This window comes from Chrysemys picta, chromosome 20 (assembly GCF_011386835.1).
Source record: "Chrysemys picta bellii isolate R12L10 chromosome 20, ASM1138683v2, whole genome shotgun sequence".
Classification (NCBI taxonomy): domain Eukaryota; kingdom Metazoa; phylum Chordata; order Testudines; family Emydidae; genus Chrysemys; species Chrysemys picta.
The window spans coordinates 23,788,797-23,801,088 of record NC_088810.1 but is presented as its reverse complement, the minus strand read 5'-3'; the positions used below and the strand labels follow the sequence as shown (position 1 = coordinate 23,801,088).

The window sequence follows — 12,292 nt, the reverse complement described above, 5'->3', positions numbered from 1 at the left end:
TCCTTTCTTTAACACTCGCGCAGGTAGCGCATGAGTGACGCCCTGGCGAGCTCTCCCCAGCCCCAGGCCGGACCGTCTGTCTGGTGGCCTCTCTCTCTGCAGGCCAGTCACCCACCCTGCGCTCGTGGGATTTCACTAAACAACAAGCCTGGGCTCTCTTTATTCGCCTGGGGGCTTCTGCGCTATTCAGGGTCGCGTTTCCCACCCGCTCTCTGCAGACGACTCGAGCTAGAAAGTTTTCGATCGTTTTACAACGAGCCACCAGCTGCTGCTGTAGTGACGGGACTGCGGGAGCCGGGCCTGTACGGGGAAACCCACCAACTCTTTGTGAGAGGCCTCGACCGCTCGGGTGGCTTTTGTTACCCGGGCCCGTGTCGCTCAGATCCGGCCTGGGATGAAACCGAACTCGCCAGCTCTCTGGAGCAAGGGCTGTCTGCTTTGTCCAGCGCCAAGCCCCCCAAGTCGAGAGTGAGAGACACGAGGAGTCTGGCTGTTTAGCCGATCACAGCCTCTAAGTGCCTTCCTGCTACTAAAGGGCCCATTAGCCAAGCAGAGAAGGCAGCGCGAAGCCAGGCAAAAGTCATGTAGGAATAAAGCACCAGGGGGATTCACGGCTGCGGTGGAGTTTCCACTGCTGGAGGCCGGACCCAGGCAGAGCTAGGAGTTGAGGACCGGGGCGAGCGGGTGAAATGCTCTGGCTGGGGCGGTGCGTTACATGGGCTCATGGTTCCCTCTGCTCTGAAAACCTAGGAAACGCTGATCCTTGAAGGGGTTTCCCAGGCTCTGATCTGACACCCCTAGGAAGTAGCTCAGCTCACTACCCAGCCTCGGCTGGCTTCAAACCGGTGACTGAGAGGTGAGAAAAAAAAGCTACTGTGGGCCCAGCCCTCGATCCTGCCCCGGGCATGACTCAGCCCCCGCATCCTGCCCTGTGGTAGAACCGGAGAGCCCAGCTCACGTTTCAGGTGCACGGGATCCACCCGGCTGCCACCTTCTAATCAAACAGCCGCTCGCTATTGTGGGGCTGGGCAAACAGGAGTGACAAAAGCGGCCACCCAGCCCAGCAAACACTGCTGCTCCCAGAGCCAAGGGATGTGCAACCGGCGGCAACAGGGCCCAGCCGCCCCGGGGCGCCCCGCCCCCGTCAGCCAGCCTGCCAGGGGCCCGGGAACTGGGGGTAACTGCGCCTTCCAGAGTATCCGAGGGGTCGCCGTGTTAGTCTGAATCTGTAAAAAGCAACAGAGGGTCCTGTGGCATCTTTGAGACTAACAGAAGTATTGGGAGCATAAGCTTTCGTGGGTAAGAACCTCACTTCTTCAGATGCAAGATGGGCCTTCCAGAGCAATTCTGCTGAGCCCATGATGTTTGATAGGGGCCGTTTGATCACATGTTGGGCCACGTTCCTCCCTGGGGACCGGTGACACGAGGGGGCGAGACCGGGAGACTGGGGCGATATTTGAGCAGGGGGTCCCCATATCCGATCCGGCAGCCCCGGTGCACTAATGGTGGAGACCTTGCCTGCCTGTCTGGACTGCTGGGAACTCTCTGTGCTGGGAGAGTCCCCCGGGCCAGTGAGATCCGGCTCTCTTGCCGGTAACCACGGCCTCGTCCGTCAGCCACAGCTAACGAGCTCCCTGCAGGCCTCAGCGCCGGGGGGGGGGGGGGGGGGGGGGGGGGCGGGGAATCACCTGGCCTGCAGCGAAACGCTGGGGCAAGTCTGGTTTAATTCGGGCCCAGGAACTTTGCAGCTCAGCGGGACACGAGCTATCCTGCCCTGTCTGCAGACGCTCCAGGCGGCCTACGGAGCAGGAACTTGTGCTTGCTAGAAGAAGCCACACGGGGCAAATCACGTGGCCTCCTGCACCGTGGCAGCTTGGCCCATTTCTGACCCCAGCGAGCTGGCAAGCCGGGCCTGAACCGAAGCCTGGCTTCCGGACGCGCAGCCCGGGGCTGTGATCGGAGACAGGCTGGGCCCTTGCTCCCCCCCAGCATAGCACGCCTTCTACGGGCCCAAAGGGGAACCGCAGCCAGAGCGATCCGGGGGGGGGACGGTCACTTTGTGGCTAGCAGGGCTACGGGTCACACAGCCTTAAGGACAGCGGCAGAGCCACAGGCCGCGAATCTCTCCTGGTGCCTCCCCGCACGGCAGCCGGGCCCCTCCCAGTCAGTCAGGGATTTTACTCTCTGATGTAGAGACCCCCCCCACCCCACATTTTGCAGATGGGGAATTAAGGCACCGGCAGGAGCAGAGACTGGTCCAAGGTCACCCACAGCGTCTGTGGCAGCCCAGGGAACTGAGCCCAGGTGTCCCACGGCCCAGGTTAGACCCCGTCCGCTAGCCCCACGGCGGGTCGGTGACTAGCGAGGTGGGGAGGGTGAGGAAAGCACTGGCTGGCCCGAGCTGACCTCGGCCTCCCCGCCCTGCCGCCCCGGAGACTGCGCCCAAGTGTCAGCTCGCATCTCAGCCCGGTCAATTCCACATCCCCACCTGGGGGCCCAGTGACCCGAGTGAAGAGCCAGCCACCCCCGGTAATGAGATCACATGGCTCGTTAGGCAAAACCGGGGCGTGGGTGAAACTGGCGGGGAGCGAATCTCCTTTCCTCACTCGCTGCAGTGCGGGGCTGGTTGGGAGGGATGAGATCCCGTGTTCCTGGCTGTTTTGAAAGCTGCAGGGGATTTGGGTGGCAGGACTCGGAAAGTATAAATGGCCAGTTCCCGCTGTGCACCAGCATCTCTGCTCCTTGGCTGCCAGCCCCTGCACTGATCTCAGTAAGCGGCTCCCCCCGGGGCTCCCTGTCCATTGCCGCCTGGGCAGGTGGCTCTAGATTTAGGCCAGAGCTGCATGTTACGCTCTGCTGCAGGCTTCAGCCAGATGTTGTCTCCAGCTGTGCTGCCAGGGCCCTCGCCAGCTGTGGAGATCTCTCTCCAGCACATACAGCTGGGCCCAGCTGGGCCAGTCCCTCGCCAGCTGTGAAGGCCCTTCGGCTGCGGCCATCGTTCTCCAGGACGGAGGACATTGCATCCAGTGGTGCAAATCCCTTTCCAAGATGGTAGAGCTAGTTTGAGACACCCCAGGCACCATCTTCCCTCCTATTCTGTGAGCCTGGGCGAGGGGCAGTCAGCACCCGAGGACGACTCTGTTCCCACCTTCCCTTTGCTCCCCTCCCCGGCTCTAACCCGCGCCCCCTGCTTCTGCTTCTCAGGTTCGCGCGCGGTCCGGGATGGCAGTTCCCCTGGAGCAGGCTCTGGCCGTGATGGTCTCGACCTTCCACAAGTACTCGGCGAAGCAAGGCGACAAATTCAAACTCAGCAAGGCCGAGCTTAAGGAGCTGCTGACCAAGGAGCTTCCGAGCTTCCAGAGCGTAAGTGCCACGGTGCAGGGAAAGACTGAAACGCTGAGACGTGTTGGGTGACGTCTCAAAGGGGGCGGGGGGAACGCGACACCTGTCCACGAAGGGTGTCAATCAAGGAGCGGGGAGGAATTATTTACCAGTTACCAACCTGGTCTAAGGGTCAAGGCTCCATCTGCCTTGTGCTCTGGTCTCCAGGTGGAGAGGTGGGTTCGGATCCACTCCCCTCTGCGTAGAGGTCTGTGGTTAAGCAGGAGGTCAGGCCAGATGGTCATAGCCCCGTCTGCCCTTAGCACGGCGCAGAGAAGAGTAGCTTGAACGGGAAGAGAAGCCACAGATGCCACGAAGGGCCATGCTATTGTCCTATTTCATGTGCAAGGTGCCCAGATACTGTGGTGATGGGCGCCACGACAAAGCCCCCAGGGAGATCGACAGACAAGTGCAGCAGGAAGAAATTAAGAGAAGGAAGAGTTAGGGTGAATATTAGGGAAAAGATTCAAAATGGTCACCATTTTTTGGTTGAACTAGTATTTATGGTGAAACCATCTTTCAGAACCAGACATCGTCACACAAATGTACGGATTTTTTAAAATTTCGGACAAATCTTTCTTTCTTTCTTTCTTTCTTTCTTTCTTTCTTTCTTTCTTTCTTTCTTTCCCAACTCTGATTGTTTAAACTGACCAATGTTTTTTTTTTTTTATTATAAAAGGACTTTTTTTTAAATGATCAAAATGTTCATTTTTGGAAACCCCCCCCCCCAAAGAAATCCCCTTGATTTTGGAAATAAAACAATTTGCATTTTCAAAAATTACCAAATTTAAAAAACAAAATTTCAATAATAATTAAAAAAAAGCTCCATGGGAAGACGTTCAATACCCAAAATCCGCCTGTTTCAAGGACCAATCAAATTATGATGCTTTCCAAATTGCCACAAAGGTTGGTCTTTTCCTGCAATCAGAACTATTCAGTGAGATCTCCAGAAATGCCGGACACTTTCCCACGTGACGAGCTGGGCCCCCTAGTCTGCGTTTAACAAGGCCCCTGTTCCCACCGGTCACGTGTGGGAACAGAACCTGGGGACTTTCAGCTCATGCTCCCAGATTCAGACTAAGCCCATTAACCCAGAGGCAGTAGCAGACTCAACCTTCCAGATGTGGTGCAGCCACTAGAGGGGGACAAGTAGCAGAGGGGTAGCCGTGTTAGTCTGAATCTGTAAAAAGCAACAGAGGGTCCTGTGGCACCTTTGAGACTAACAGAAGTATTGGGAGCATAAGCTTTCGTGGGTAAGAACCTCACTTCTTCAGATGCAAGTAATGGAAATGTCCAGAGGCAGGTATAAATCAGTCTGGAGATAACGAGGTTAGTTCAATCAGGGAGGATGAGGTGCTCTGCTAGCAGTTGGCTCTTAGAGGGGGACAAAGAGCCAAACGGGGTTAGCCCGGGTTATGTGAAGACGAGCACCCCAAGGTCTCCACCAGATCAGGGGCTCATTGTGCTGGTGCTGCCCAGACATGAGTGACGGTCCCAGAGCCAGCGTGCTCCTAGTTTAACTAGACTACAATCAGTTCACGAGGGTGAATATTTTGGAAGGGCAATGAACCATGTGCTTCTGGGCTTACACGAGTAAATCTTAGCCTCTTGGGTGGACTGTCCTAGCTCGGCCAGCTGGGGGTTTCTTGCACCCTCCTCTGAAGCTGCTGGTGCCAGCCAGTGTCGGAGGCGGGATACCGGCTGGTCTGATCCAGGCTGCCATGCTCCTAGACAAGACGTACCCAGCTGCTGAACCACGCAAGCGAGTGGTTGGGGGAGGGAGGGAGGGAGCCAGGATATTGGCCTGCTCCAGCATTGACCGGCTGAGCGTCTGACGTGCAGCCTGGTGGTGGCAGGGACCCCGCCTAGAAGCAGGCCGCTGAGCTAACCCGGCGTCTCTCCCCCGGCTTCTCACAGAAGCAAATGGACGACGCTGAATTCCAGAAGATCATGAGCGACCTGGATGTCAACAAGGACAACGAGGTGGATTTCCAGGAGTTCGCCTGCTTCTTAGCCTGCGTGGCCATGGGCTTCAACGACTTCTTCAAGGATCAGCGTCAGAAACAGCTGCGTAAGAAGTGACCCCAGATGCCAGCGGGGCCGGGATTCCTGTGCCTCAACCCCCCGTGTTTCCAGTGTAATCACCCGGGCTTTCAATAAAAGTCTTTCTAAAGATGCTTATGCCAGGGTGTGTCTCAGGAGCGAGATTTTCTGGGCTCATCTCCAAGGCTCTGTGATCCCAGAGTCTCATCTGAGCCTTTCAGAATCCAGCCGGTAATGAGGGGAGGGGGGAGCAGTGGCCTCCATAGAGAAGGTTCAGGTCTAACTTCCTGGCTAATTAGCCTTTTCAAATTACTCATCAATTCCCCCTGCCGATTCCTTTCGGCCTAGGATTCCCCATGCTGCGTCCCAGCCCGGGGGCGATTGTTTTGGAAACTTTGAGCCCGATGATTCAAGCCGTTTCCGAGTGACGCAAGCAGAAAAGGAAAAAAAAAGGACCCCACACGCTGGGCTCTGCATGCTCTGAGCAGAGCCTCGGCGCGCCTGTAACTCGAACCACATGGCCCAAGCTCGGGCCGACTCGGCTTGCAAAGCTCTTGGTGCGCGAGCTTTGGCGGCCCACGCGTGTGAAGGGCTGTGCAAGGCCAGCCTGGAGCGATAACCTCGAATTCTCCCAGCTGGGCTGCATTCTCGGTGGCTCCCGAGACCCCGGCCAGCCGCATTGCCCTGCGGCTAAAGCCTCCCTGCACTGGTCAGTTCCCTGTAGGTTCCTGTGCCGCCCTCCCCCCGTAGGAGCCGAGCGCCTTCCCGCTGTGCATCCAGCCACGGGACGAACATTGGGAGGTCGCCTTCCACCGGTGAGCCGGGTCCTTTCACTTCCACACGATCCGTCTCGAGAGAGCACGGGCAGCAGGCAGGAGGCACAGGCCGGGCTTTGAGTTTCCTCGCTCACACCGAGCGTCGGCTAAAACACACATCGACCCCTCCCAGAGCCATGATTTAGAGCAGCAGGGGCCCAAGGCAGGCGGACACAAACCCACGGGGCAACCCTGCCCCTAAGGCAGGCGTCTGGGCTATGCTGAGAGGGTGAGGGGGTCAGGAAGCGAGGGACTGAAGTAGAGAGGCCCCTGGATCTGCCATTCCCAAGATGCTGAAACGCTGAGGGCTGAGGAGGGACCCAAGGCCAGGGCTGTTCGCAGCAGGGAAGCAGCTGGAGGCTTGGAGAGGAGACGTCCCCTAAGCCACCAGAGGGACTAGACCCCCCGGGAGAATCTCAGAGGCTGAAGAGGCCTGGAATTATAGAAATGTCGGGCTGGAAGGGACCTCGCGAGGTCGTCTAGTCCAGTCCCCTGCACTCAGCCAGGACTAAGTATTGTCTAGAACATCCCCAACAGGGGTTTGTCCAACCTGCTCCTAAAACCCTCCAGTGACAGAGATTCCACAACCTCGGTCAGTAATCAGTTCCAGTGCTTAACGACCCCGACAGGCTGTTTGCCCTAATGTCTGATCGAAATCTCCCTTGCTGCAATTTCAACCCGTTACTTCTCGTCCTGACCCCAGTGGTTCAGGAGAACAATTTATCACCCTCCTCTTTATAACAACCTTTTACATGTCTGAAGACTGTTCTGTTCCCCCCTCAGCCTTCTCTTCTCCACACGAAACAAACCCAATTTTTCAGCCTTTCCTTGTAGGCCGTGTTTTCTAGACGCTCTCCTCTGGGCTTTCTCCAATTTGTCCCCCCGTCCCCGAAGCGCAGTGTTCAGAACTGGACACTGCTCCGGGTGAGGCCCAATCAGCGTGAAGAAGAGCGGAAGAGAATTACGTCCTGCGTCTCGCTTATAACACTCCAGCTGGTCCATCCCGGAATGGCGCTCACTTTCTTTGCAGCAGTATCATGTGGACTCATAGCCTGTGACCCCCTATAGCCCCCAGATCGGTTTCTGCAGTACCCCGGCCTTGGCAGTCCATTTCCCATTTTGTATTTGGGCAACTGATTATTCTGGGAATCAAATCTGGGGTCGGTCTGAATTCCTGCCCCGTAACGTTTCCAGGGAGCAATCTTGCACGTTACCTCCTGGCACATGGAGCAGCTGAGCTCACGTGGCTGGGTCTGTGCTCAGGTGTGTGGGTGTGGCTGCAGGTACCCAGGTGTGCTCAGCTCTGCAATACCTGCTAGACAGGTTTCAGCTCGCACGCCCAGGGCCTCGTTAGCGGGAGGCAGGTCTGTGCTGGTTATCAGGAAAAGCTGCCGTTAATAGTCATGGTTCAAACAACAGCCACAGAGCCCAAAGGGGAAAATGCCTTTTAATTTTGTGGGGTGATATCTGGGAGTCTTGCTAGGCCTGGGTGTCATGGGGGGGGCCAGGATCCACCCCAGAATGAGGCTTGATACCTGCATTTTCAGCTCACAATTCTCAATCCAAACCACAAACGACTTGCAGCATTTATCCAGGTCCAAAGCACCCCCTGGACATTAATTAACCCCGTCCAAGCCACCCAGCTTCCCTCCCCAGGGACGGGACACAACTGAAATAGAGACGCTGGGTGCTGAAGATGGAAATTCAGCTCGGGGAGGCCGCGCCGCAGGCTGGCCTGGGGGGAGGGCGTCTTCTAGGGGAATTCAGGTTCTTACAGGTCTGCTCTTCCCAGAGCTGCTGGAGAAAGCAGGCTGCATCCTATTGGGTATAGCGCCACACTTCCCCTGGCTCCATTCCCCTCCCTCGCTGCTCGGATCCCCCTTCCGCTTGGCTTGGTAAGTTTTCTCGGGATTATTTGGTTTCATTGCACGGCCTTGCTCCGTAGCTGGCTGCAAAGGGCACTTTGAGAGGTGTTGGGACTTCCTGGCAGGTGCAGAGTGAGGGGGCTGGGTCCACTCCGGACTGGCAACGGGGGCTGAGCTCGGAGCTGCAGACGCGGGCTACAGAGCCACGCACAGAGCTGTTGGCGGAGTTCAAAGCCGGGGGCTGAGGGGGCTGTTGGGCTGGGGATGGTTCTGACCCATCAGCTCAAGCTCTGCTTCCTAGCGTGTGTGTAGCAGAAATCCCCCCTGCATCGCTCATGCCCGGTGCTCGGTTCGAATCCCTGCTTTGCCACTGACGTGTTGTGTAACCCAGAGCCTCTCTTTCACCATTCTGTTTCCCCATAGGCATCCGGGTGGGGATACGGCCTCTCCTTCCCAGGGGCGCTGTGGGATGGTGCTCTGCTAATGAAGGCCCGGAGCAGGCAGGGGAATTACGTAGGGATTTCTAGCCCCATTGCTGCTTTGCACTCTCCCTGGGCGGAGCAGGGAGTGACCCCGAGCCCTGCAGCAGGATTGGGATCCCACGGGTCCTGCAGGACTCACTGCTGTGATAGCGGGAGCGGGATGAAACCCATGTGGGGCTCTAGCTGCTAGGCACTCCTGCAGCAGGAAGGACCCATCCCCCTGAGCCAGCCCCAGAGAGTTCAGTTCACTGAGACGAACGCTGCCAAAGCCCCAGGAAAAGCCAGACCGGCTCTGGTATGGGTCAGACGCGGGCACGGCCCCCAGGACAGGGTTACACACGAGGGGCTGGGCTTTGCCTCCCTCCCTCTGTCTCCTTCTGAGGCTACGATCCTGGCACGCCACATTTGTAGTCGATATCCCGGCAGAGGGGCAGGGAAAAAACAGTCAGTCACGGCGAGGTCACCGGATCATGTCGTTTTTGTTCCATCACCGTGCCCCGGAGCACAGTGGGGGGTGCTGCAAGGTGAGACCTCGCGGGGGGAGGCTGGAGAGTCAGCCCCCTTATCCCCCCCGAAGTGCCATTTGCTCTCCCCCAAGCCCTGCACTCTGCTGTCCATAGATCCATAGATTCTAGGACTGGAAGGGACCTCGAGAGGTCATCGAGTCCAGTCCCCTGCCCGCATGGCAGGACCAAATACTGTCTAGACCATCCCGGATAGACATTTATCTAACCTACTCTTAAATCTCTCTGGAGATGGAGATTCCACAACCTCCCTGGGCAATTTATTCCAGTGTTTAACAACCCTGACAGTTAGGAACTTTTTCCTAATGTCCAACCTAGGCCTCCCTTGCTGCAGTTTAAACCCATTGCTTCTTGTTCTATCCTTAGAGGCTAAGGTGAACAAGTTTTCTCCCTCCTCCTTATGACACCCTTTTAGATACCTGAAAACTGCTATCATGTCCCCTCTCGGTCTTCTCTTTTCCAAACTAAACAAAACCAATTATTTCAGCCTTCCTCCATAGGTCATGTTCTCAAGATCTTTAATCGTTCTTGTTGCTCTTCTCTGGACCCTTTTCTGTCCCCTTTCAGCTCTGCCGGCGGCGGGATGGCGTCTCCCATGGAACAGGCCCTCGCGGTGCTGGTGGGCACCTTCCACAAGTATTCCGGCAAGGAGGGGGACAGGTACAAGCTCAGCAAGGCGGAGATGAAGGAGCTGCTCCTCACGGAGCTGCCCAGCTTTGTCGGGGTAAGTGGAGGGGGATGCAGGTGGGGGACTCTCGGGCTGGCCCGCAGAGGCTCGGCCTGACGCTTTCAGAGCCGACGGGCGTCAAGCAGACACGCAGCCAATGTGGTTTCCAAATAACAATAGCAGCTGATGCGGCACCTAAATCCTTAGCTCTTTACAAAGGAAGTATCCTATGGGGAAACTGAGGCAGTGATTTCCTTAGGAGGCCTGGCTCCCAGCTCTGAGCTGTAACCACTATACTATCCTTCCTCCTCCCCATCTATCGGCCTGTGGAGCCCGGCTTCCTATTTGACCAGGGTCTGGGCCCAAGCTGCATTCGATGCCCGTGTCTCTCTCCTCCCCCCGCTGCAGGACCAGGTGGACGAAAGTGGCCTGAAGAAGCTGATGGGGAATCTGGATGCCAACGGGGACGAGGAGCTGGATTTCCAGGAGTACGCGGTGTTCCTGGCTCTCACCGCCGAGCTGTGCCACGAGTTTTTCCAGGAGTGCGCCGACGAGAGGAACCGCAAGATCTGAACCCCGAGCCGCCCTGCGTGGCCGCTGTGTGTGAACGGGGTCCATGCACAGTAAAGTTGCTTCAGCCAGAGGTTTCCGTTGTGTCTCGTGAGCAGGGCTGGGATCGGGCCCCCGGAAGGTTTCCCTTTCCCCCTCGTAACGCCCCTGGCTTCCTGCCTGACCCAGAGGCTGCTGACACAGCCCGCCATGCCCGTGAAAGGAGAAGGGAGGGAGTTAAACCATGCACTGGGCAGAAAACCCAAGTCTGATCCGACTCTCAGGGACCTCACACACCCTCTCTTCCCAGCAGGCGCCCAGATACCCCAGTGACGGGCAGGGTGTTGGGACCTGGCTGAAACAGCCTGCTATTCCACCCCGGGCGGTGCCAACCCCCCCTGAACCCGCCTCCCCCAGCCCGGCCCCACGAACGTGGCACTGGCTTGGTTTCGCAGACACATGGGGGGGAGTAGGCGCTTGCCTGCCTCGGGGGCATACGTTCAGAGATGCCAAGGCCAGGAGGGACCGTTGGGAGCCTCTCGTCTGCGTAGCTCCGTCCAGAGAACGGCCCCCACAGAATTCCTAGAGCCGAGCTTTTTGGAAAACATCCCATTGGGATTCTTAAATTGCCAGTGATGGAGAATCTCTCCACCCCTTTGGAAATCGCCCCTCTGGGTAATGACTCTCTCTCGGAAAAATTTACCCCTTAGTCCTTCTCGGAATGCGGCCCCGGGCCGGTTCTGTGCGCCTTTGCTCTCCCGGGGACGCAGCCGGGTCCAAGAACTCACACGGCCGAGCTCCACGTCCACCCGGCTGCCCTGTGTCCGCACTAGGACGCGGTGAGCAGCGCCGGAGGCTCCCGGACTATTTAAAGGGACACTGCCCAATTCCTACCCGCCCCAGCCAGGGGTAGGGAATCTATTGCTTTTATACAACACCCTTCCCCCCATCTAAGTGCTGGAGGACACAAAGCGCCACTTAAATGCAGCCACCTCTGAGGCGGAGGGAGGCAGCGACCCCAGCGCGCTGCACAGTCGAGGATTTTACGAGCCCTGGAGAACAGGCAGAGCCTTTGCTGATTGAGCCGCAACCTCTTACAACTAGGTGGAACTCACGGCTTCATCTCAGCAGGGTGGATTCTGACCTGGGCTTGCCCAGAGATCGGGCGTTTCAGACCATGAGCCCCCGTCTCTGGGTCGGTGGAGTTATTATTATACAGAGCTTAGTTTTCTTGACCACTGGCCCCTTGCTGTACTAGCCACTAGACCCCACTCCCTCCGAGCGCTGGAATGGACCCGAGACCCCTTCCGCGGCCTCAGAGCCGGGAGCGGAGCCGTGCTGCACCATGCTGAGGAGAGGCCAGAAGGCAGGAAAGTTGGGCTGAGTCCTCACTAAATAACCTTCTTCCCTCGGGTAGGAAGAGCTTTTATTTCCGGGGAAGAGCCTTCAAAGTAGTTAAGTCTGGTGTTTACTTTGGTCCAGGCCTGAGCCCCGGGCCTGGCCGTTCAGAGCCCCGGTGCCTCTGGGCTTGTTGCCATAGTTATGAAGGTTAAAAGACTGCCTGAGCCCCGGCACCTCTTTCAATACAGATGAAGCCCTGGGTAAGTCCCTGTGCAGCACCGGGTGTCCTGACTGCTACCAGGCTACGATAGCGGCTTCACACGCTGCCTAGGACCTAGCAGCCCCCCTGTGGCGAAGTGGGGGGTTTTCTTGTTTTCGGTGGGGTTTCAATGGTTTGCATGCGGAGGGGGTGGGACTCAGTTTCCCTGGGTGTTACTGGTTTAATGAGGTGAGGGAGAGGGAGTTTACCCCGGCGACTGGGCGACCCAGATCAGGAGTTGCAGCCGGTTCTGGACAGTGGGAGGACAATGGGTTGCAGAGTGAGGACCCAGTGACCTAACCAGCCGGTTCCAGCCAGAGGACAGAAGAGGAGGCCCCGGTTTACGACCCTGTTTCCCTGGAGAGA

At 57.5% G+C, this 12,292-nt stretch overlaps 2 protein-coding genes across 3 annotated transcripts; both read left to right on the top strand.

Moving 5' to 3' along the window:
• LOC101946427 (protein S100-A4-like) lies at window positions 1-5,560 on the top strand. 2 transcript variants are annotated; one of them, XM_065574304.1, is made up of 3 exons: window positions 1-1,299; window positions 3,205-3,363; window positions 5,299-5,560. In XM_065574304.1, exons 2-3 carry the CDS (start codon window positions 3,223-3,225, stop codon window positions 5,461-5,463), a joined length of 306 nt encoding a protein of 101 aa, XP_065430376.1. In that variant the 5' UTR covers window positions 1-1,299; window positions 3,205-3,222; the 3' UTR covers window positions 5,464-5,560. The 2 variants fall into 2 exon arrangements, with proteins under 2 accessions (XP_065430376.1, XP_005280670.3); XM_005280613.5 differs by lacking the exon at window positions 1-1,299 and adding an exon at window positions 2,580-2,770.
• Window positions 5,561-7,690: 2,130 nt separating this feature from the next.
• LOC101946883 (protein S100-A2-like) lies at window positions 7,691-10,421 on the top strand. The gene is made up of 3 exons (XM_005280615.5): window positions 7,691-8,134; window positions 9,678-9,834; window positions 10,186-10,421. The coding sequence occupies exons 2-3, from the start codon at window positions 9,694-9,696 to the stop codon at window positions 10,348-10,350; spliced, it is 306 nt and encodes a 101-aa protein (XP_005280672.1). The 5' UTR covers window positions 7,691-8,134; window positions 9,678-9,693; the 3' UTR covers window positions 10,351-10,421.
• Window positions 10,422-12,292: the final 1,871 nt, after the last annotated feature.